The sequence below is a fragment of the Stegodyphus dumicola genome, chromosome 4 (assembly GCF_044657685.1).
Source record: "Stegodyphus dumicola isolate Sdum_Otavi_A_Nest chromosome 4, ASM4465768v1".
NCBI classification, from domain to species: Eukaryota; Metazoa; Arthropoda; class Arachnida; order Araneae; family Eresidae; genus Stegodyphus; species Stegodyphus dumicola.
Window position 1 is genome coordinate 248,974,862 of NC_140771.1, and position 22,501 is coordinate 248,997,362.

At 33.8% G+C, this 22,501-nt stretch overlaps 1 protein-coding gene across 1 annotated transcript in view; it reads right to left on the reverse strand.

Moving 5' to 3' along the window:
- Positions 1-20,536, reverse strand: part of LOC118200493 (cytidine deaminase-like) — a 45,151-nt gene extending 24,615 nt beyond the window's left edge. The window contains exon 1 of the mRNA XM_035372451.2: positions 20,275-20,536. Coding sequence (XP_035228342.1) covers positions 20,275-20,416 — 142 coding nt within the window. The 5' untranslated portion in view covers positions 20,417-20,536. The remainder of the gene's footprint in view (positions 1-20,274) is intronic.
- Positions 20,537-22,501: the final 1,965 nt, after the last annotated feature.

The following is a 22,501-nucleotide window of genomic DNA, read 5'->3' on the forward strand; positions in this document are numbered from 1 at the left end:
AGAAATGCTTGCCTCCCATCACCTCTTTTAAGTGTCAGAACACATGAAATTCTCTAAAAGAATTTTCATGAATACTCTAAAGATCTGTATATGTATAGTTCAAACGGCTCATCCGCGACCATCAGCGTAAACACGCATGAGCCATTCGGAGCAAATTACTCTCAAAATACGATGGAAGGATGGGGACTTCCTTATCCTCCAGCATATCTCTTTCTGGAGAAGAGACTTTCATGTTGCAGGAAGTGATAATGCCCCTTTTGGACAAGTCTATGTGTTTTGGCAGAATGCCAGCCAGGGTTGCATTTGAGACGGTTGAACTATACTGGTCATTGTCTAGTGTATAAGGTGAATGTGTGAGAAATTCATATTTTACATCTTGGATTGTTGCAATTATTAAATGAGAAATATATGGTCAAACAGTAACAATATGCCAAAAGCGAATTATTTATTCTTGACTGTATGGTGAGTGTGATTTTGGAGCAGATCTGTACATGTATTGGCACTGTTACTCCCTTCTCCATGTGATGTTCCAAAATTTGAATTTAACAAACGTTCTCTATTCGTCAAAAGCTATCCCCTGAGTAGAACTTCATATGTTGATGGAATGACAGTCTCTGCAGACATGATGCAGATTTTTAACTTTTTACATCACTGTATAATCCAAGCTATGAATCTTCATACTGCACTTTCATCTTGTGATGAATTTCAGTTGGTTTAATACTTTCACTACTGACAAAGCTTGTTATAACACACTGCTATAACATTGCTGCAGTCTGTTACAGCACTGGATTCAGCAGGATTGCAGATTGCTACAATCCACCAACAAACTGCAGATTGCTGCTGTAACATACTACATGTCAACAAGGCCAGTTTAAGCGATTTCAGAGCACCCTATAAGTTGGGACATGTGGGCCCCCTTGCTTATTCTGGGTTCTGACTATCACACAGTTTATTACCACTAATAATTTCATTTCAGAAACAAAAATTATAGGCACTTATGTAATATAATTTATGCATCAGCAATTTTCAAAATTTTACATTTTTTGTAGCCAAATAAAATTATGCATATTTAAAAAAAAACTGAAATGTGACATTTTTATAACATGAAGTAAAGCACATTATATTTTCAATAAAAAAAATCTGAAAAGGATATTTTCACAGTAGCACCCAACCATATTTGGCAAGTTTATATTTGTGTTGCCAAGCTCGTGAAGCATAAATGTAAAAATAAACAACACAATATATAACAATATATATCACATGTTGTTTCCTAAGAATATTTTTTAGAATCCTTATCCTTATTATTATTTTATTGCATGTAACTGCTCCACTTTCACATATATTAAGCTGCCTGTTACACCATTTCATGGACATCAGCTCCTCTATCCAAGAATACATAAATCTAACAGTAATGACAAATGATAAGCTGAAGCCACTGAATATCCAACATGGAGGCCCCCCCCCTTTTTTTTTTTTTTTTTTTTTTGCAATTTTTAACACTGCACCTCCAAATGGTTTTGTTGTTAACATAAAGTTTCATGTTGTGGCCATTTGTCAGTAAAAGACCTCTTTCTTGAAAAAAAAAAATTAATTTCTTGAAAATATGGCATTCATCTCATTACTCGGTAAATTAAAAATTGTTAACGTCATATTCATACACCAAAAAAGCAATGAATATATTTTTAAATAAAGAATGAGAATTTGAAAACTCATGAAAAATTAATAATATAAGAACAGGCAGTGAGAGCAAACATGCAACATGGTGCTACTATATGATTACATAGTAAGATATAAGAACATGCAGACAGCACTAATATATGATTACGTGGCGAGGTATAAGAATATACAACCAGATTTTCATGAGATAAGTATCTCACCAAAATCTGCTATAAAAAAATTAAGTACTCTGAAAAGTTTAGCATATTTATTTAAATTCAAAATTACAACACATTTAGAAAACAAATACGAATAATTTTAAAATATATGAAAAATAAGCTTATCCCAATTTATTATATTTGACAGCACATTATTCTAGTCTTTTATAGATTTTATAATAAAGGGTGTTTATAAAGTCCTGGACCCATTTTGTTTAATAACTCGTAAAATAATGAAGATACAAACAAACTTATGGCATTTATTGATGGAATAACTTATAAGTAGGTTGTTTTCTTTTTCAACCTCCGATCACACAGTATGATGGCCAGATATGCGGCAGGTGGTTGGTGTGCGTAGTAGGCGACTGTGCATCTCTCCCCTCACATGCTCTGTCATTGGCGTATTCAACACGCCATTTTCTGTTGAGCTGCAGTCACGTAAACATGGCTGTCGCTATTGATTCTCCCACCAAGTGTGAATTGCGAGCTGTTATTCGTTTCTTGCAGGCAGAAGGGAACAGTGCAGCGGAAATTCATCAAAGAATGAGTCGAGTGTATGGAAACAGCTTTATGAGTGATGGCGTTGTTCGTGAATGGTGTCGAAAGTTTAAAGATGGCCGAACTGTTGATCATGATGAAGGGGGTCAAGGACGCAAGTCTGTCGCTACAGAAGACATTGTTCAACGAGTTGACCAAGTGGTTAAGCAAAATCGAAGGTTCACTGCAAGTGAATTATCGATGAAATTTCCGGAAATTTCAAGATCTTCCCTGTACTCTACTGTTACTGAACAGTTGCGCTACAGAAAAGTTTGCGCTCACTGGGTCCACAGATGTTGACTGACGACCACAAAACTCACCGAATGGTTGCAGTGTTTGAGTTTCTTGACCGTTACAATACTGATGGAGAAGAGATTTTGAAATCCATTGTGACAGGAGATGAGACATGGGTTCAATATGGCACGCCCAAAACGAAACGAAAATCACAAATATGGATGCACACAAATTCTCCAAAGAGACCCACAAAATTCAAACGAACCTTTAACAACCATAAGGTTATGGCAACTGTTTTTTGAGACCAAAAAGGTGTGTTGCTTGTGGAGTTTACGCAGCCTGGAACAAAAATTAATGCAGATTCATATTGTGAAACTTTGCGACGCTTACGGAGAGCTATTCAAAACAAACGAAGAGGCATGCTGACTTCTGGAATTTTTCTGATCCACGACAATGCTAGTCCTCACAGCGCTCGTGTAACCCAACGGCTCCTTCAGCAATTTCAATGGAACATTTTCGAACATCCACCATATAGTCGCGACCTAGCGCCGAGTGACTTTCATCTGTTCCCTGAACTGAAGCAGTGGATTGGCGGGAAGCACTTCCAAAATGACGTGAAGCTGAAAGAAACCATCACAACTTACTTCCAATCATTGGCGGGGACATTTTATAAAGAGGGTATTGCAAAGCTTGTTCACAGATATGACAAATACCTCAATCGTCAAGGTGATTATGTAGAGAAATAACCTGTATTGTATATTACTTTTGGTAATAAAATCTTTTTTGTATATTTACCCGTCTTTTCTTTATAGCCCATCGGAGGTTGAAAGAAAAATAGCCCTCGTATATTTTCCTTTTCAGGTTTGAATATCTTTACTTTTGTAAATATTGTCTGCATGTGTGGTTAATTTCAGATAATTTTATTTTCCAGTCTAAATATTGTCTGCCTATTAATTGCATTTTTCTTTCTTTTGTTTTTGGCAACTATTGCAATGTTATGTTTACTTTTGATGTGTTTGTTCTAGTACTTTTGTATGTGATGTTTTATTCAACCAGATATTAAGGAGAATGCATACCAGAATTACAAATGCAATAGCCTCTGTGGATGCCAACATGCTTGCCGGTACCTGGCGTGAGATTGAATATCGACTTGACATTCTCCGTGCGACAAAGGGGGCACACGTGGAAGTTCATTGACAAGGGTCATGAAACTTTTTGAATCTACCTAACCATTTATGTTATTAATTTTAATCTATCTTTATTATTTTATGAGTTATTAAACATCAAAATGGGTCCGGGACTTTATAAACACCCTGTATTATGTAGAAAATTTTACCAAGGAATATGTAGTCTGATTTAATTTTTAAGCCTCTGAGCATTATGACCGGTTTTACCCAGTCATCAGAAGTTTCACTACTTGGTATAAATTACCTTACAATTTAAAATATTTTGCTTTCTTACTTTCTTTAATAATGTAAATATCATCTTAATGAATATAAGTTTATGAAAATACAGACTAAAATAAGAAATTATACAAAATTAATAAATGCTGTTTAAATACTGGTCTTCATGACGGATCTAAAATCCTGCGCCGATCAAAGGGCTAAATTATGTTTTATTATTTTTCATAAAAGCTCTGTAATATCCTGACAATTTGGATTATTTTTTCTACATTACTCACTTAAATCTTCACATTTCTTGCTTTTTTAACACTAAACACTTTAATTTGTAAATGTCCAAGGCATGTGTGATGTTTTTATTTTGTTGTAATGGAAAGACCTCTTAATCGTCTTTCATTCACTGAAGATTATAAATAACTAGCTTTGAAATGCTGTCCCCAGCTGAGGGTATATACCCTAATTTCAGGGGCGTAGCTAGAGGGGGGCATCTGTCCCCGGGTGCAGAATTCAAGGGGCGCCAAACTGATGTTATGACATTTTAGAATTAAATGCTTTCCATCCTTGGCAAGCAGTAGAGGGTGCGAAATCTTCAGTTGTCCCTGGGCGCTGAAAACCCTAGCTACTATGCCTAATTTGCACATACAAATTCTCAATAGAGCTGGCACTTTTGGGGAAATGTGTTCCAAATTCTTTTTCATACATACTGAAATACTGTTATACAACTGTTGGCATTTTGCTGTAATCTGGTGGATAGTATTTATCCGATGCACTTAACACCTCCTCAGAGCATCTCACAAGCTTTTTACAACTGCTGTTTAGATCTTTCTTATTGTTGGAAAATTCTTAATGTTGCAATAATATTGAACGCATCAGAAATCACAGAAATGACTTAACTGTTCAAATTTTTCTCTCAAGGATATAACAGCAGTATCTTTCAACACTGAAAATTTTACTTGTAACCAATTTCCCTTAAAATATGTTGATCCTTGCTTTCAAAATAAACTACTTTTATAAATTTCCCTGCTTAAATTGAGAAACATCCAATAAAAATGCAATCAATTCATTCGCTTCTTCTTTAGTATTTTAAAATCCATTTACCTGAAATTCTTCATTAACATCCATTATTACATTTGTTTCACTATAGTGTCTAACTGGAAGTCTCCTATTGAATCGCTTCATTAATTGTATTGAATGAAGAAAAATAATCTACCAGATCAAAAGGTATGAAGGAAATTTAAATGGTACATTTAATTCTCATCTACCAATTGGATTCACAGAACAAACAGTAACATAATAAATGATCTTTAGCCTACCACCAAAAAAAATACAATTAATTAAATTAACACAATTAATTATTATACATGTGAATAGAAAAAGAAAAAAAAAAGTTCCAAATGATAGCTGATTTAGAACACACATCTACCATCATATTCATTTCTTCTTTACATTATTTACGGTTTGTGTGCAGACTTATTGAACAATTGTTGCTTCTAACACTATATTCATAACATCATGCTATTTTTTATAAGAGATAATTTCAGTACAAATCACCAGATTTTTTTTTTTTTTTTTTTTTTTTTTTTTTTTTTTTTAGCCCAGAAGGGCTATTAATTTTATTTTGGCATTTTGCATTAGTTCACTAAACACAAAGTTTCACTTTTCAAACTGTTGCCACCAAATATTACAGCCCTGCATAATATTTAAAGAAATTAAATAATTAAGAATCTGCGTGAATGTATGCACGTTTCTTTCACAGTGAAAAAACATGGACACCTAGAGACATCGAATTTTGAATAACATAGTCCTCCACTCGAATATGATCCTCTGGAAGCCCAAATTTGGAATTTGTTCTATTATCTATTTCATATTTTTAAAACTTTAACGAATTTTTCATTAAAAAAAGCTCGACGATTTCAAAGCAAGCAATGGCAACACTGTTGAGAGGAGACATTTTTATTTCCAGCATGCGAAACTGTGTATCGAAAATTCTAAAGATATGTTTTTTTAAAATTATTTTGTGATATTGCTGTTGAATTGAATTTTATAGTTCAAGTACGAAGAACATGCTATTTAATAATAAATAAAAGTAACACACAAAATCTTAAACAAACATCCCTTTGGGAGTAATATAAAATTTTAAAGCTTTCAGATTCCCTCCCCCTCCCCTGCATTTTGAATGTGTCCTTGCTAAGGTGTGCAACCTATCTCCCAGGTTTTACTACTTAATGAGTATGTTCACTCAACAAGCATTGCATTTGTCATTAATTCAACTTGCCCTGGCAAGTTCTCATTGAATGAATTTTCTAACTGATCTTAATTATCCTTTAAAAGCAGATTTCTTTGTGAAGAAAATGAGAGAAAAAACTTTCTAAAACTAGTTTCCATATTCCCCCCTTCTCAATATGAACTTGATCCATTACTTTTAAGTTTAAGATTTCTGAAGACAATTCAATTATCACAGCCACATATGTAGAAAGGATCAAATTTTCAGAATGTGCCAAACTCTAGTAACCATGCTCATAACCTTTAAGTTAAGATAATGTCACAATTTTTAAATGCATTCTTTTTGTTATACAGGGTTATCCAAATTAAACTTCCCCAACTCAGAGGCCTGTGCAGAGTGTTGTATGGGTCATAATGTGATGAAATTTTAAAAACAGACACTTTAGATCATGCGCTCAAGATTTATTAAACAAACAAACAAACAAACAAAAAAAAAAAAAAAAAAAAAAGGTTGATCTTTACATTATGGTAACTTGGCGGTTTTTTGACGAAAATTTGCCGGCCAACTCTCCTACAGCAACCCTCTATTTTTTTTTCCCGCCGCCATTTTGTTTTCTCGAAGTAAAGACATGTTTCTTTTCTTTTTATCTACTGAACCCCCCCGGGGGGTCGACGTAGAGAACTCTGCGAAGCTACTGGCTAGGATCTGTACCTAGGCAGTCTCGGCCACGGGGGTATAAAATTTATGAACTTGGTGGTTTTGAAGGCTCTGGGAAAGGTCACCTATTGGCCGGCCCTGGAGTCTGGCACGTCCTAGCGCGGCGTGGTTCTAGTAACCCGGGGTTCTCCCCTGGGGTCGCTGGGTAATGTCCCGCTGCAACGGGCTCGCCCAAGCGACTGGTAGGAGCATTAGACGACCGGTGCTGCCTGGGGTGCGTCCCCAGGTGGTGCGCTGCTCTCCTGGAGGGTAATAGTGGAGGTTGAACCACCACGACGTGCCCAAAGGGGGAGTGGACCCGGAATGAGATTGAGTTCTCGATACGGGGAATGCCTTAATCTTCTTCTTCTTCTTCTTCTTTATCTACTGAACACTTCTTCCAACAATCTACTAGCCGAATTACACTTATGCTAGAAATTTTATCTAACAAAACTGCTTAATCATGACAAAAATTCACTGCAAAATTGGGAAAAAGTGAACAATACCATACTCCTTACGCGTTTTTCAAAATAACACATACACATAAACCATGTACACGCCGACTTATTTTTACTTAAAAAAACATCCCAGAATTACACAAAAATGGCATTGCGCACACTCTTCACTATATCCACGTACACTGCTTTTTTCTCATAAATTAAAAAAATTTCACGAAAATAGATGACAATTTTCTGAATATTTAAACACGGTAAAAAGAACATATATGAAATTACCTGATCGCGAAAAAGTTTATACCCTTTCCAAATATGAACATTTCCACATATAAAATAAATAAAATATCCAAAAACTTTTACCTCTAAATCATCTATTATATTATACATGTCACCAACGAATTCATACCGCAAGCATTACAAATACGTAGTGTCAAATATTTAAATTATTTCCATGCACGTTTACTTCAACTTAAACGTATACCAAATTCCTACAAACATAAAATTCACAAAATAACTATCATTTAATTAAAATATCGCTAAACCATGTACACGTCGACTTATTTTTACTTAAAAAAACATCCCAGAATTGCACAAAAATGGCATTGCGCACACTCTTCACTATATCCATGTACACTGCTTTTTTCTCATAAATCAGAAAAATTTCACGAAAATGCATAACAATTTTCTGAATCTTTAAACCCGGTAAAAAGAACATATATGAAATTACCTGATAGCGAAAAAGTACATACCCTTTCCAAATATGAACATTTCCCCGTATAAAATAAATAAAATATCCAAAAACTTTTACCTCTACATTATCTATTATATTACAAACGTCACTAACTAATTCATACCTTTACTTCATTACAAATAGTTACAAATACTTAGCGTCAAATATTTAAATTATTTCCATGCACGTTTACGCAAATTACTTTACTTCCACCTTACATTTAGAACAATGCATAAAAATAATATCCTCAAATAATTAAAAATACTAACTTACCTATTCTTCTTCAGAATCTTGATTATGTGTCCAATAAACTTTTCTTATTTCTGTTTCAGGATCTTTAAAATCATACTTATAGTTCACACCAAGGTACCAGATAAAATAAATAACTTAATAAAACATCTTTACTTCTATCTCGCACAACCTTAAAGAAACACTTATTACTACTGCTTTCAATCCCACTAAATACCCATTTCGAATTCACTTTAGTTAGGGCCATGGGATCCAAAAATTAACGAACACTGTTTCATACAACACAGAATAAAGGCAAATACAAAATTTCCAGATTTTTTCCCGATTTCCTCCCTTTCCCGATTAATGAACCATAATTCGTCCATTAATATCACATGACATATCACATGATCTCTCATTTCCCTCACACAAAATAATGCGTAATCGGAACTGAGTACTGCTCACATTATTACCAAAGTCCCAGGTAGTAACCTTTATCGCCTCCAAAATGTCGCCAAACTACCAGTTACCATATTGTAAAGATCAGTCAAAAAAAATTAGTACAAGAAGTTGCCGATAGGTGGCGCTGCAGATCAACAAGACATTCTACAGATGTTCTATATGTGTGCCATGGTTCTCCACAACTCTTTCCATTCGCAAAGCAGTGTGTTCCACAGCGGAATGCAGTAAGTCCACATTAATTCCATGAACATGTCGAATAATTGCGTCTTTCAGATGTGCCAAGGTTGCTGGGTGTTGTCGGTAGACCCGATCCTTTAAGAATCCCCATAACCAAAAGTCGCATGGCGTGAGATCAGGCGAGCGGGGAGGCCAAGCTGTAGGGAAACAGCAGCTGATCACACGTGCATCGGTAAAAGCTGCCCGTAACACCTGTTGAACGCCACAAAGAATATGGGTAGGTGCACAATCCTGCATAAATATCGTGTCCTGGAGGCGGCCATGTTATTGCAGTTCAGGGATCACAAACGTTGTCAACATGTCCTGATACCATTTTCCTGTGACAGAGCAGGTTTTGAACCCTGTTGAAGTAGCCTCTTCAAAAAAAAAATAAGGCCCAATGACAAATGTTGAAGTGAAACCACACCATACAGTAATCTTTGGAGGGTTCAAGGGCACTTGATGGATTGCGTGCGGGTTTTCCCTTGCCCAAATGCAGCAGTTGTGCGTATTCACTTGACCATTCAGGTGAAAATGGGCCTAATCCATCCAAAGGATGTTCCACGGCCAAGCAGCATCGACTTCCATTCTGGCAAGGAACTGCAATGCAAATGTTTCCCGAACTACAGAATCTCTGTCGGACAGCTGATGATGACTATGGATTTTGTATGGAAAATAACCGAGGATTTGACACCAGACAGTCGTACAGGGCATATCAACAGCACGAGAAACAGTTGGCACACTGACAACACCATGTGGTGATTGGCTAGTGGCGTCCACGACCGCCAAAGCAACGTCTTCTATGTGTGCAGATTCCACAACCTGTCGTCCTGTACCTGGTAAAATTCCCAGCTGTGTCATTCTTTCGAACTTCTTCATCATGTCTCGTAGAGTGCATGGTGTCATTGGTCCTCGGCGTAAGATCTTCAGCCGACGGAATGTTCTTATCGCAGCACAGGAGTTCTCATCATTCTGGTAGAAAAGTTTCACTAACAGAGCTTTGTCTTTCAAATTTGCCACTGTGCATCAGCGAGCTGGAAACAACTGCCTGTGCAAGGCCTATCTTCCACTTTTGTAGGGCTCATCTTTTGGATACGTTGCGTAGAAGCTTTATTTCTGCAAATCACACTACTAGTGTTTCAGCACCACCTATCGGCAACTTCTTGTACTAATTTGTTTTGTGTAATAAATCTGGAGCACATGATCTGAAGTGTCTGTTTTTAAAATTTCATCACATTATGACCCATACAACACTCTGCACAGGCCTATGAGTTGGGGAAGTTTAATTTGGATAACCCTGTATTTCAAGTTTCAACAAATTTTATGGACAAATGATATTTTTTGCCTTAAACTAAATATCAAAATATATGCTCCTGGAATTTGTCAGCAATGAGAGAAACTACAGTAAACTTTCTGCAGGTATACAATATTTTCCTGTAAAATTGTCAAGATGAGATCTATTTGGAAGATAGTATGTAATGCAGAGTTTGTGCAATTCTCTGATACTTTTAAGTAAAAAGAGATCATTGTGTACATGGAGAGAAGAACAGTGCCAAAAAAATACTGCAGGATTTCATGAAAACTGTGTTTTATTTTTTAATATATCATATAACGCTTATTTAATAATTGAAATGTGTACTTAAATCACTAAATTCTTTTAAAATGTTAGTAATATTTGCTAACTTAAAATAAATACTGATATTTTAGAATATTTTTTTTAAAAGAAAAGCCCAGAAAATTACAACCTTGCATCCAATAAATAACTTATCTTTTCATCTGTTAAAAATCAACTAATTGCACCAAAGTGGTTGTAGTATTAATATTTGCAAGTACCAACATTTTATTTTTCATTTGAAAATATTTTTTCTGTGGTTTCATAATAATCTATAATTACAGAGGAGCTTTAGACAGTCTTTTCCAGTCTCTATACAATGTCTCATCAGATAGCCACAGTTAGAGTCAATTTATTAGTAACAACGGCAATACGTAGAGTCCTTTCTTACGTGTATGCGTGTCAATCATGTTTCACCTTTTCAACATTTGGAAACTGGCAAAAGCAGTGATAAGCGCATCTTGATTCTTTGTCTCTATAGGAAATATCAAGTTAGCATTCAATATCTATTGAGCAGTCCTTAATTGAACTAATTCTTAAATTATTATGTAGAGCTTCTGGTTAAGTTCACAAACTGATAATGTAATAAGGGTAATTAAAAATTTTCAATTTTTCTTTTGCTTCCTGGAACATTACTAGTCAAACTATTATTTTTCTTACATTGTCTGTCTCTGAAGTTGTTTCCACTATTTAACCTCTTTTCTCAAAGTTTAAAATTTTCACTTAATATTTTTTTTTTTTTTTTCTTTTTTTTTTTTTTTTTTTTTTTCTTTTCTGAAATGTTGTATTTACAAGCTTTATAAATACTATCTTTTGTACCCTCCTTCTTTAGAGACTGACGAATTTTTGCCAGAATTTGTTTGTATAAGTTTTATTATTATAATTATTTGCTGTATTTCAAATAATACCATTGGATTGTTTATTCATTGTCTTATTATCATTTTGTACTTTTTAAAAAAAATTTACTTAATTTGCCTTCCTGACGTGAAATTTTTTTAAAATAAATTTATTGAACAATTTCTCTTTATGATTTGACTGATACACTGACATTATCTGCATTCAACAGAGAGAGACAATATGCAGACATAAATTACATGGACCAAAAATTTACGATATTTATGCATTCATGAAATGATGGGTAATATATGAGGTTGAAGATGAGAGGTTGAATATAAAGAGGATGCACTTTTAATTGTCTAAACTAATTATACACATAGAATATTAAATATTATACAGAACTGCAATACTAACATAGTTCTATTTTTACATACTTCCAAACTATTGCCACTCCCATGTTACTAAATTCTAAATGGTACTTTTTTTTTTTTTTTTTAGTAATTCAAAAACCTGGCTGGCTTTTTTTTAAATTAATTTTCCAGTTCTTTGCTCATTGTACCTTGTTTCCGAGTTATCAGAATTTGGTAGTTGATCATCTAAATCTTACTCTTGAGAAAATCTGAGCAGGCTCGCGACGACAATAGGTGCAAGGTTGTGCGAAGCATGACAGCAGCAAGTCAAAAGGTGCCAGGCAATCATTAAAATAAGCAGTTCGTCTCGCTGCCTATATGAACAGAAAAATTCTTGTCATATTTGATCGCCCCTCTGGTGGTCGACTCAGGTAAAACCTGGGAAGCTACTGATTAGGATCTGTACCTGGGCAGTTTCAGCCACGGGTGTTTAAAATCAGTCTCTACAGGACTGGAGTAATCGCTGGCGACGGCTATTTCAGGCTCGACAGCGACCGTATGATACTTTCTTGTCCGTTCCGTTGGTTGTGGTGGAGCTATATAGTCACATAGTCATGGTTGTCTGGGACGAAACACCTCTGTTGGATGTAGTTGGCGAATTCAGCGAGCCTTTAAATTGCTTGAGGTTTCCAGCCTCAAAACTGCATATTCATAGCCTTCCTTGGTTTCAACCTGGGGGCACCAAGTCGACATCTGTATACGATGACGTAGTATTAGCAGGCCGGAATGGTTATCCGGTTTATCTGACAGGTCCTGTTGATGACAAATGTTTTTTCTATCCCTCCCAAACAGGAACGTGGAATGTAAGTTGCTAGTTATTACTGTTGACTCAGCTTAGCTTGTCGGCTCAGCCAATAGGTTAGCGGCCGCTTGGATCCCTATAAGGGTTGGGGTGTTTAACTGTGTTAAGGCAGCCTCGAGCTTGCCAGGTCTGGGTGCCCTTTTCTCCTAGCATACTGTCCGACTTGACCAAAAGTTATGACTTTTGGTCAAGGAGTGGGCTTTGGACTAGGGCAGGAGTTAGTCTCTGGTGTTCTCTTCTGTCTTATTTCAATGTGAAAATACTTGATGCCGATGTGTATATAAAGGTAGACACATTAGACAAATTGCTTAATTTTGTGTCTACTGTTGCAATTGTAGTAATTTGTGCAACATTTATCTTTTTTTGTGATTGCTTGTTGTTATTGTTTTTCTACATAAAATAAAGGTAAGTAGATATTATGTTAACCCCCGAGAGCGCGCACTGTTTTTCAAGAAAAAATTGTAAATCTTTAGAAAACATGTTACATTTGTGTCAATGGTAAATTTTAGGATCAAGCATGAAAAAATATGCTTATTAAAATTTTTAATTTCTGCAAATGCTTTTATGAAATAAAATTTCTTAAAGGAATAGAAATTTATATTATATATTAAAAATACTTTATCTCCGAGTCTATTCTTATTTTCTTTATTAGCTCTGTTGTTTACGCAACATCGATTCTTTATTAGCACTATAGACACTGAAAAAATGCAACAAGAAATGTTAGCAGTACTTTGTACAAAGTGTTGCGTGTTCCACGTTCCCGATATTTTTTCCAATAAAGCAATTTATGTCATTCTGACTTTCATTTTCAGAATCTATATCAGTTTCTGAGAATCATTATCATATGAGCTAAACATTCATGATAACTTCTGTGTCGCCTATAAGGGTTTTATAGGCGACACAGAAGTTATCATGAATGAATGTCATTTTCTTCAATATATTTATTCTATACCAGTTGATGCATCTAAGAACCTTTGAAACTCTAAAAAATTATTTTTCGAGTAATTATGTTCAAATCGTCGCTTTTCTGAATTGAAAGTCTAACCTAAGTTTAACATAATATGTAACTGCACTTACTTTTTTTTAAATGTAGAATAACAATAACAATAAGCATATTTTCGTTCGCATATATTTACAAGATCAGCTCATTTTATGTCAAAAACTGCAAAAAGCATTAACTGATAAAAATCAAAGCGATATAAGTAGTATAAATCTTATGCGTGAATTGCAACTTTTGAAGACTTTTGGAGCAAATGTAGTATCGCCAGTTGAAACTACGCTATAGCGTTGTCAACAACAGAAAAGAATTTTGGATATATCCCTAGATATCAGTCCTAGAGCATTTTTTGTGCCTTGTTGTAATTACTCCCTGTTGTAAGCACAGTTTGAACCTTCTCGTAAACTACGATGACAACAACAATTTATTCAGTGCAAACTTATTAGATATCTAAATTAATTTGTTTTTTATTTTAAGATAATAAATAGTGTTCAGCAATATATTTGGTATCCAATGCGTTTAGTATTTCGCTTCGCTGGCAATGTTACGTTTTTATAGCATATTGCTGCTCATCAATGCTCACTTGTCTGACCTATAGTCAGCCCAAGCCCATGAAATTCCTTTTGGCAAGGAACGTAAGATACGCCTGTCGTTGGCAATGGCCTTGAACATCTTACAGATTACAGTGCGATTTAGCTCAGTTTCGCCCCCCCCCCAATTCTGATGAAGAGCACTCTGGGGGAACGGGTCCGGGCATCTCCCACCCCTCTTTCCCTACCACCAACCTTTTGAGAGGACTTTTGCCTCGCATATTTAGAGTTCCACCATGCCGTACAGACACTATATACATTTACAAACATCCATATCTTCTCCGGGATTCAAACCCGGGCTCTTCGACACGGGAATCAGCAACGCTAACCACTATACCGGTTAGGCGGCTTTTTATAACATAAATGTATGCATAATTCTTCAATAAATATATTTGAGTGTGGGTTTTAACAAAGTACAGAAATGTTTGCATATTTAGACAAAAGATAAGATGTAATTCTTTTGTTTTTTTATATTATGTTAATAATGCTTCATTTTAAATGTTAACATAGGCAATGTCTCTTTAATATCGTCACTATATAAAGGCGCCCGCTAGACATTTGCATGACGGCACCGATTAGGCTTGGCGAGGGTCTGAATCTGAGATTATAATTTTTTACATTCATATTCTGTGCACTAACTCCATGTTCTATTCCTCCAACATTACTTTCAGAAGCTGAACTATTTTCTTTAGTGTCTCTAGTATCTTTTTTTATTTCTTACTAATACTACTCCTTGTGATCTCAGAATATATAATCTAGACATCTTTAAAGACATAAAGTAAGAAATCTAAGGCATCTCATATACTTCTCCTACAACTGTCGGTTTCCAATGATTATCTTAAGATACCCAAACATAATTTCTTTGCCTAACAATGATAATATTTTTGTATGACGATCCTAATATGACCTCCCTTCAGTTAATTTTTTGGTTGATTTCTTTTCATTTACATTTTTCACAACTATGTGTGAGAAATACGCATAAGTATAATAAAAGCTAATGTAATTCAAGCTTAACTTCATCAGGATGAGATGGAAGCTAGACAAAATTTAGCAGAGCTTGTCTTTAATCGCCAATCTACAATACATTGCCAATAGCATATAGTGGACACTAGTATGATGATAGCCACAAATTTGAAGGTGTTCGGATATCACAAACCAAAAGCAAAACGGGTGGAGTAGACTTTAAGGTACCCCTTGTATTATGGCCAAGTTGTTGTTTCGGTTGATCTTTACAATATGGTAACTGGTAGTTTGGCAACATTTTGGAGGCGATAAAGATTACTACCTGGGACTTTGGTAATAATGTGAGCAGTACTCAGTTCCGATTACGCATTATTTTGTGTGAGGGAAATGAGAGATCATGGCATATGTCATGTGATATTAATGGACGAATTACGGTTCTTTAATCGGAAAATGGGGGAAATCAGGAAAAAATCTGGAAATTTTGTATTTGGCTTTATTCTGTGTTGTGTGAAACAGCGTTCGTGAATTTTTGGATCCCATGGCCGTAACTAAAGTGAATTCGAAATGGGTATTTACGTATGTATTAATTTAATGTATGTGCTCATTTATATTTTAAGTAGTGTTTTTGAATTTAATTATATTTTAATTAAATTATAGTTATTTTGTGAATTTTATGTTTGTAGGAATTTGGTATACGTTTTAGTTGAAGTAAATGTGCATGGAAATAATTTAAATATTTGATACTAAGTATTTGTAATGTTTGCGGTATGAATTCGTTGGTGACGTGTATAATGTAATAGATGATTTAGAGGTAAAAGTTTTTGGATATTTTATTTATTTTATATGTGGAAATGTTCATTACTTTTTCGCGATCAGGTAATTTCATATATGTTCTTTTTACCGGGTTTAAAGATTGAGAAAATTGTCATGTACTTTCGTGAAATTTTTTTAATTTATGAGAAAAAAGCAGTGTACATGGATATAGTGAAGAGTGTGCGCAATGCCACTTTTGTGCAATTCTGGGATGTTTTTTTAAGTAAAAATAAGTCGGCGTGTACATGGTTTAGTGATATATTAATTAAATGATAGTTATTTTGTGAATTTTATGTTTGTAGGAATTTGGTATATGTTTAAGTTGAAGTAAACGTGCATGGAAATAATTTAAATATTTGATACTAAGTATTTGTAATGCTTGCGGTATGAATTCGTTGGTGACGTGTATAATGTAATAAATGATTTAGAGGTAAAAGTTTTTGGATATTTTATTTATTTTATACGGGGAAATGTTCATATTTGGAAAGGGTATGTACTTTTTCGCGATCAGGTAATTTCATATATGTTCTTTTTACCGGGTTTAAAGATTGAGAAAATTGTCATGTATTTTCGTGAAATTTTTCTAATTTATGAGAAAAAAGCAGTGTACATGGATATAGTGAAGAGTGTGCGCAATGCCACTTTTGTGCAATTCTGGGATTTTTTTTAAGTAAAAATAAGTTGGCGTGTACATGGTTTATGTGTATGTGTTATTTTAAAAAACGCGTAAGGAGTATGGTATTATGCACTTTTTCCCAATTTTGCAGTGAATATTTGTCATGATTAAGCAGTTTTGTTAGATAAAATTTCTAGCATAAGTGTAATTCGGCTAGTAGATTGTTGGAAGAAGTGTTCAGTAGATAAAAAGAAAAGAAACATGTCTTTACTTCGTGAAGACAAAATGGCGGCGGGAAAAAAAAATAGAGCGTTGCTGTAGGAGAGTTGGTCGCCAAATTTTCGCCAAAAAAACACCAAGTTACCATAATGTAAAGATCAACCGAAACGTTTATCGGACACGTAATCAAGATTCTGAAGAAGATTAGGTAAGCTAGTATTTTTAATTATTTGAGGATATTATTTTTATGCATTGTTCTAAATATAAGGTGGAAGTAAAGGAATTTGGTATTATTGGGAAAATTGTTATTAGCAATGATTTAGTTTAAAGTACTTAGGATTGTAAGGTAATTTTTATTGATTTAATGTATGTGCTCATTTATATTTTAAGTAGTGTTTTTGAATTTAATTATATTTTAATTAAATGATAGTTATTTTGTGAATTTTATGTTTGTAGGAATTTGGTATACGTTTTAGTTGAAGTAAACGTGCATGGAAATAATTTAAATATCTGACACTAAGTATTTGTAATGGTTGCGGTATGAATTCGTTGGTGACGTTTATAATATAATAGATGATTTAGAGGTAAAAGTTTTTGGATATTTTATTTATTTTATATGTGGAAATATTCATATTTGGAAAGGGTAAATACTTTTTCGCGATCAGGTAATTTCATATATGTTCTTTTTACCGGGTTTAAAGATTGAGAAAATTGTCATGTATTTTCGTGAAATTTTTCTAATTTATGAAAAAAAAGCAGTGTACATGGATATAGTGAAGAGTGTGCGCAATGCCATTTTTGTGCAATTCTGGGATGTTTTTTTAAGTAAAAATAAGTTGGCGTGTACATGGTTTATGTGTATGTGTTATTTTGAAAAACGCGTAAGGAGTATGGTATTGTGCACTTTTTCCCAATTTTGCAGTGAATATTTGTCATGATTAAGCAGTTTTGTTAGATAAAATTTCTAGCGTAAGTGTAATTCGGCTAGTAGATTGTTGGAAGAAGTGTTCAGTAGATAAAAAGAAAAGAAACATGTCTTTACTTCGTGAAGACAAAATGGCGGCGAAAAAAAAAAATAGAGGGTTGCTGTAGGAGAGTTGGTCGCCAAATTTTCGCAAAAAAAACGCCAAGTTACCATAATGTAAAGATCAACCAACGTTTCTTCTTTCTGTTTCAGGATCTTTAAAATCATACTTATATTTCACAGCAAGGTTCCAGGTAAAAGAAATAACTTAATAAAGCATCTTTATTTCTATCTCATACAACCTTAAAAAAACATTTATTACTACCCTTTTCAATACCACTAAATACCCATTTCGAATTCACTTTAGTTAGGGCCATGGGATCCAAAAATTCACGAACACTGTTTCACACCACACAGAATAAAGCCAAATACAAAATTTCCAGATTTTTTCCCGATTTCCCCCTTTTTCCGATTAAAGAACCGTAATTCATCCATTAATATCACATGACATATCCCATGATCTCTCATATCCCTCACACAAAATAATGCGTAATCGGAACTGAGTACTGCTCACATTATTACCAAAGTCCCAGGTAGTAACCTTTATCGCCTCCAAAATGTCGCCAAACTACCAATTACCATATTGTAAAGATCAACCGATGTGAAGTATACTAATGTGAAATATAAACTAAGAAAAAAAAAAGTATATTGGTGTTTTTTTTAATAGAAAAATTCTCTATTTCAAGAGAGGTTTGACATCAGTTACGCTTCTTCATTAGCAATAACATATTTTGGCTTATTTAAAGTTTCATTCAAAATCTACATCAAACTAATGTTGCTTTTAAATTTAATTTTAAAGTATATGAAGTTTATGTGCCTTAGAAGGAGAACTAACTCGTTTGTTTTCAGCATACTAAACTTGATACATGAAACAGAGTTCAATTATTTCAAAACAGAATTGGATGTTAAAATTCAAATAACTATAATTATCAAATATCTTATAAAATTGTATTTCAAAACAATTTTTTTTTTTTAAGAAAAGGAAAATACATATCTGTATTTTCTAATCATTTACTTATTAAAATCAAAGAAAAGACATTTCTCATTCTTTTTAGCTATCTGCTGTTGTAAGTTTGTGTAAATTTATATGTGCAATCATAAAACAAATATTATTTGTCTGATAATAGCTGAAATAACTGATACTAAGATTTTGTTCCTGTTTCGTACAGATAGCATAAATGTAAACAAGTTAAAGTCCATTTGTTAGGAGCAAACAGATAGCAGATAAAAAAATATGCTTCTTTATTAATATTTAAATTCAAAAAGAATAATCTGACAAAGCAAAATAAAAATAGAATACATACTACTGTTAAAAATAATCCTCTTTCTAATCATAGTAGAGGTCTGAGTATTAGAACTTCTTTCTTAAGTTACTAGTAAATGCTATACATTTGAAACACATAAAATTTTAATAAAGTCGATATTTAAAAAATATTAAAACTAGTAAATAATATTATATTAACTTTCAGTATTTTGATGATGGTAATAAATTTCATTAGCATTACAGTTATAATCAAAATGATTTTAATTCTAGAATAAATATACAACCAACAAGATGAATATATAAATTCAATTGTGACACATTATTATTCTTTAAAAGAACGAAATATAATTTAATTTGCTTAATATTCATTCAGCAGTTAATACTTATTTAAAAAATTACAGCTGTCCTTAAATACATAACATGCCATTCATACTATAATTCATATATTTACTTGTGAAGAGACAACTAAACAAAACAAAGCTGTCATATTAAAGGTCTAAAATTTCAGATGCATAATAATTTTATGCACAAGATAAAACCACAAGCACAATGAAGGCATTTTACTATTTCATTTATGTCTAGTAAACACTAGAATTTCAGAAGAGGATGATTTTAAGTAATAGGCAAATTTCCCAGAGTTAAGTGATCTTATTCATTCAATATATATGAATTATGCATTATGTTAAATCTATTCACTAGATACTAAAAATAATAAATATAAACTAAATCATTTAATTATTTTTTAAATCGTGCTCTATCCCTTAAATGGCTAACAAGTATTATTTGATATAATAGTCTTTGTATATGCTAGATATAGCATGAATAGTGGTCCAAGGAAAGATTACGATTTTGTTAATTTATATACTTAAATTTTGGTTTTAGAAACAACTGCACAAATAACAGAAACATATACCAGGTTCAGTGCGCATTTTGTTATACTGGTTAAACTTGCATTAAGTGATGTGGAGATGGTATAAGTCACCAACACACATCGCCAAAGCAGACATTAAGAAAATCCTTAAATTTTGCAGTTGCGACTTTCATACAGAATTAGCTAGACATCCTACTCACCTGTAAAAAATCTACCATCTTCAGTAAGTAATGCAGCACCTACTGAAAATTTACTATATGGGCAGTAAGCATTAGAAAGAGCACCTTTACTAAGTTCACAAAGCTCAGAAATTTTTTCCGTTTCGATATCGTTAAGGCTCATTTCTTCATGAAATATAACAGCTTAAAACAACCTTCTTTATAATTGGAATGCTGGGTTATGTCATGAATTCATGCACTCAGCAAATGCTTCCTTTTTAATTTCGAACAGACGACTAGAAATAACTGTTGCCAGAACGGGAGTACAAAACATTTATTTAAAATGAATAAAAAACAACACGACTCCATTCTTGATATAGATATAAAAGGTGTATTAACATTTATTAAAAATTCTTATGCATGATTGCTTTTCGTTTGGTTTTCAAAGCAAATATCTCATAAATTAACAAACAGGCAAATACCGAATGAGAATTTTGAAATATACCTAAAAGAATTATTCCGAGAGTATGAAAAATAAGTAAGAAGCTAACAGTTCCAGTAACTTTCTTTACATTTGTCATTATCAATGTACAGTATCTCACATTTGCTTTTAGACACCTGTGTTTTTCAAATTTATTTGCAAATATAAGTGTGATGATATCTTTTGTAATACTTGTGGTGATGGCGATAAGGAGCGCGTCTTGCGCCCTCCGATAAGTGTGGCAACCCTAGAGGAGAAGTTTCTTACGAGTAGCGAGCAGAGCGAAACAGGCAGGCTGTCAGGGAGTATACGCGATGTTCCTAAATAAAGCTTAATTTTTATTGTGCACTATGTCTTGTTAATATTTATATTAATGCAGTAAGAACAAAATCTGTGATATGGAATTCGAGGATTGGTGATAAAACACTAGGAAATCACCATAATGGTAACCCAGACTGTGTTAAATCAAGCACGTATGAACAGTTCTCAAGCACTTTCGGTTTTGACTACAAGCCATCACTCATATCTCCAAACCAGAAGTAATGGATTACATCGGTTTTCATCCTCCGAATCACAGATGAGTAGTAATTATAGATCATTTTATAATTCTGTTTTCTACTTATCATTTAATTTCATTTTCTTTAGTTAAATTTTTGCTTTTATTTTGGCTTAAAAACCTTGCACAATGTCTGATGTTCATGCCGTCCAAATTCCGGTTTATAACCGACAGACCCATCTTTATGGTTTATTATGTGTGAAAGTACCTTTGCTCTTGCCACCCCCAAACCTATCACAGAATCCATTACTAAATATAATTATGTAGTTGCTCATCTTCCTCCAGATATTGCATCAATAGTGCGGGATTTACTTATGAAACCAGACCCTATTGATCCATATGCAAAGCTTAAAACTGAGTTAATAAATCGTTCGGGAGAATCTTCTCAGCAAGAAATTCGCCAATTATTATCTGGAGAAGAATTAGGTTCTCGAAAACCTTCCGATTTGCTTAGAAATATGAAACGTCGAGCAGAATCTTTAAATGTTCCTGATAACTTAATGTTAGAAGTATTCCTTCAACTTTTGCCTTCGACTGTTCAGTCTATTTTGGCAGCGGTTTCCAATTTAACTGTAGATAAAGCTGCAGAAATTGCCGACAGAATTTTAGAAGTAAATCCAACCCCAGGGACTTGTGCCGTTTCTCGCACAGTCGATCAGTCTCTTGAGGATAAATATTTAAACAAATAGAAAAATTAAACAAACGTATTGATCGCATTTCTCTTTCTCGTGGTCGCTCGCCAAATCGCGGAGATCGCAATAAGGAAAGAAGCAATTCCAAATGGAGAGATTATTCTGCTTGCTGGTATCATAGACGTTTTGGGGAAAAGTGTAGAGATGACAAATGTACAAAACCTTGTTCATGGCAGGGAAACGAAACCAGGAAAGAATAGAGGCGACTTATTCTTTGCCTCAAGTTTCACGTCGCCTGTTCGTTCGTGACCGTAGAACAAACCTTTCATTCTTGGTCGATACCGGCTCTGACGTGTACTTACTTCCTGCAAATAATTCTCAAAAACGGAATTCGTCCCAACAAACACTTTTCGCTGCTAATTCTTCTACTATTCATGTTTATGGTCAAAAAACACTTTCTTTGGATTTCAAATTAAGACGACAGTTTACATGGACTTTTCTTATAGCAAATGTTAGTACACCCATTCTTGGAGCAGATTTTCTCCATTTCTTTGAATTGGTGCCTGATCTCAGAAACAAATGTCTCAAAGATTTAAAAAC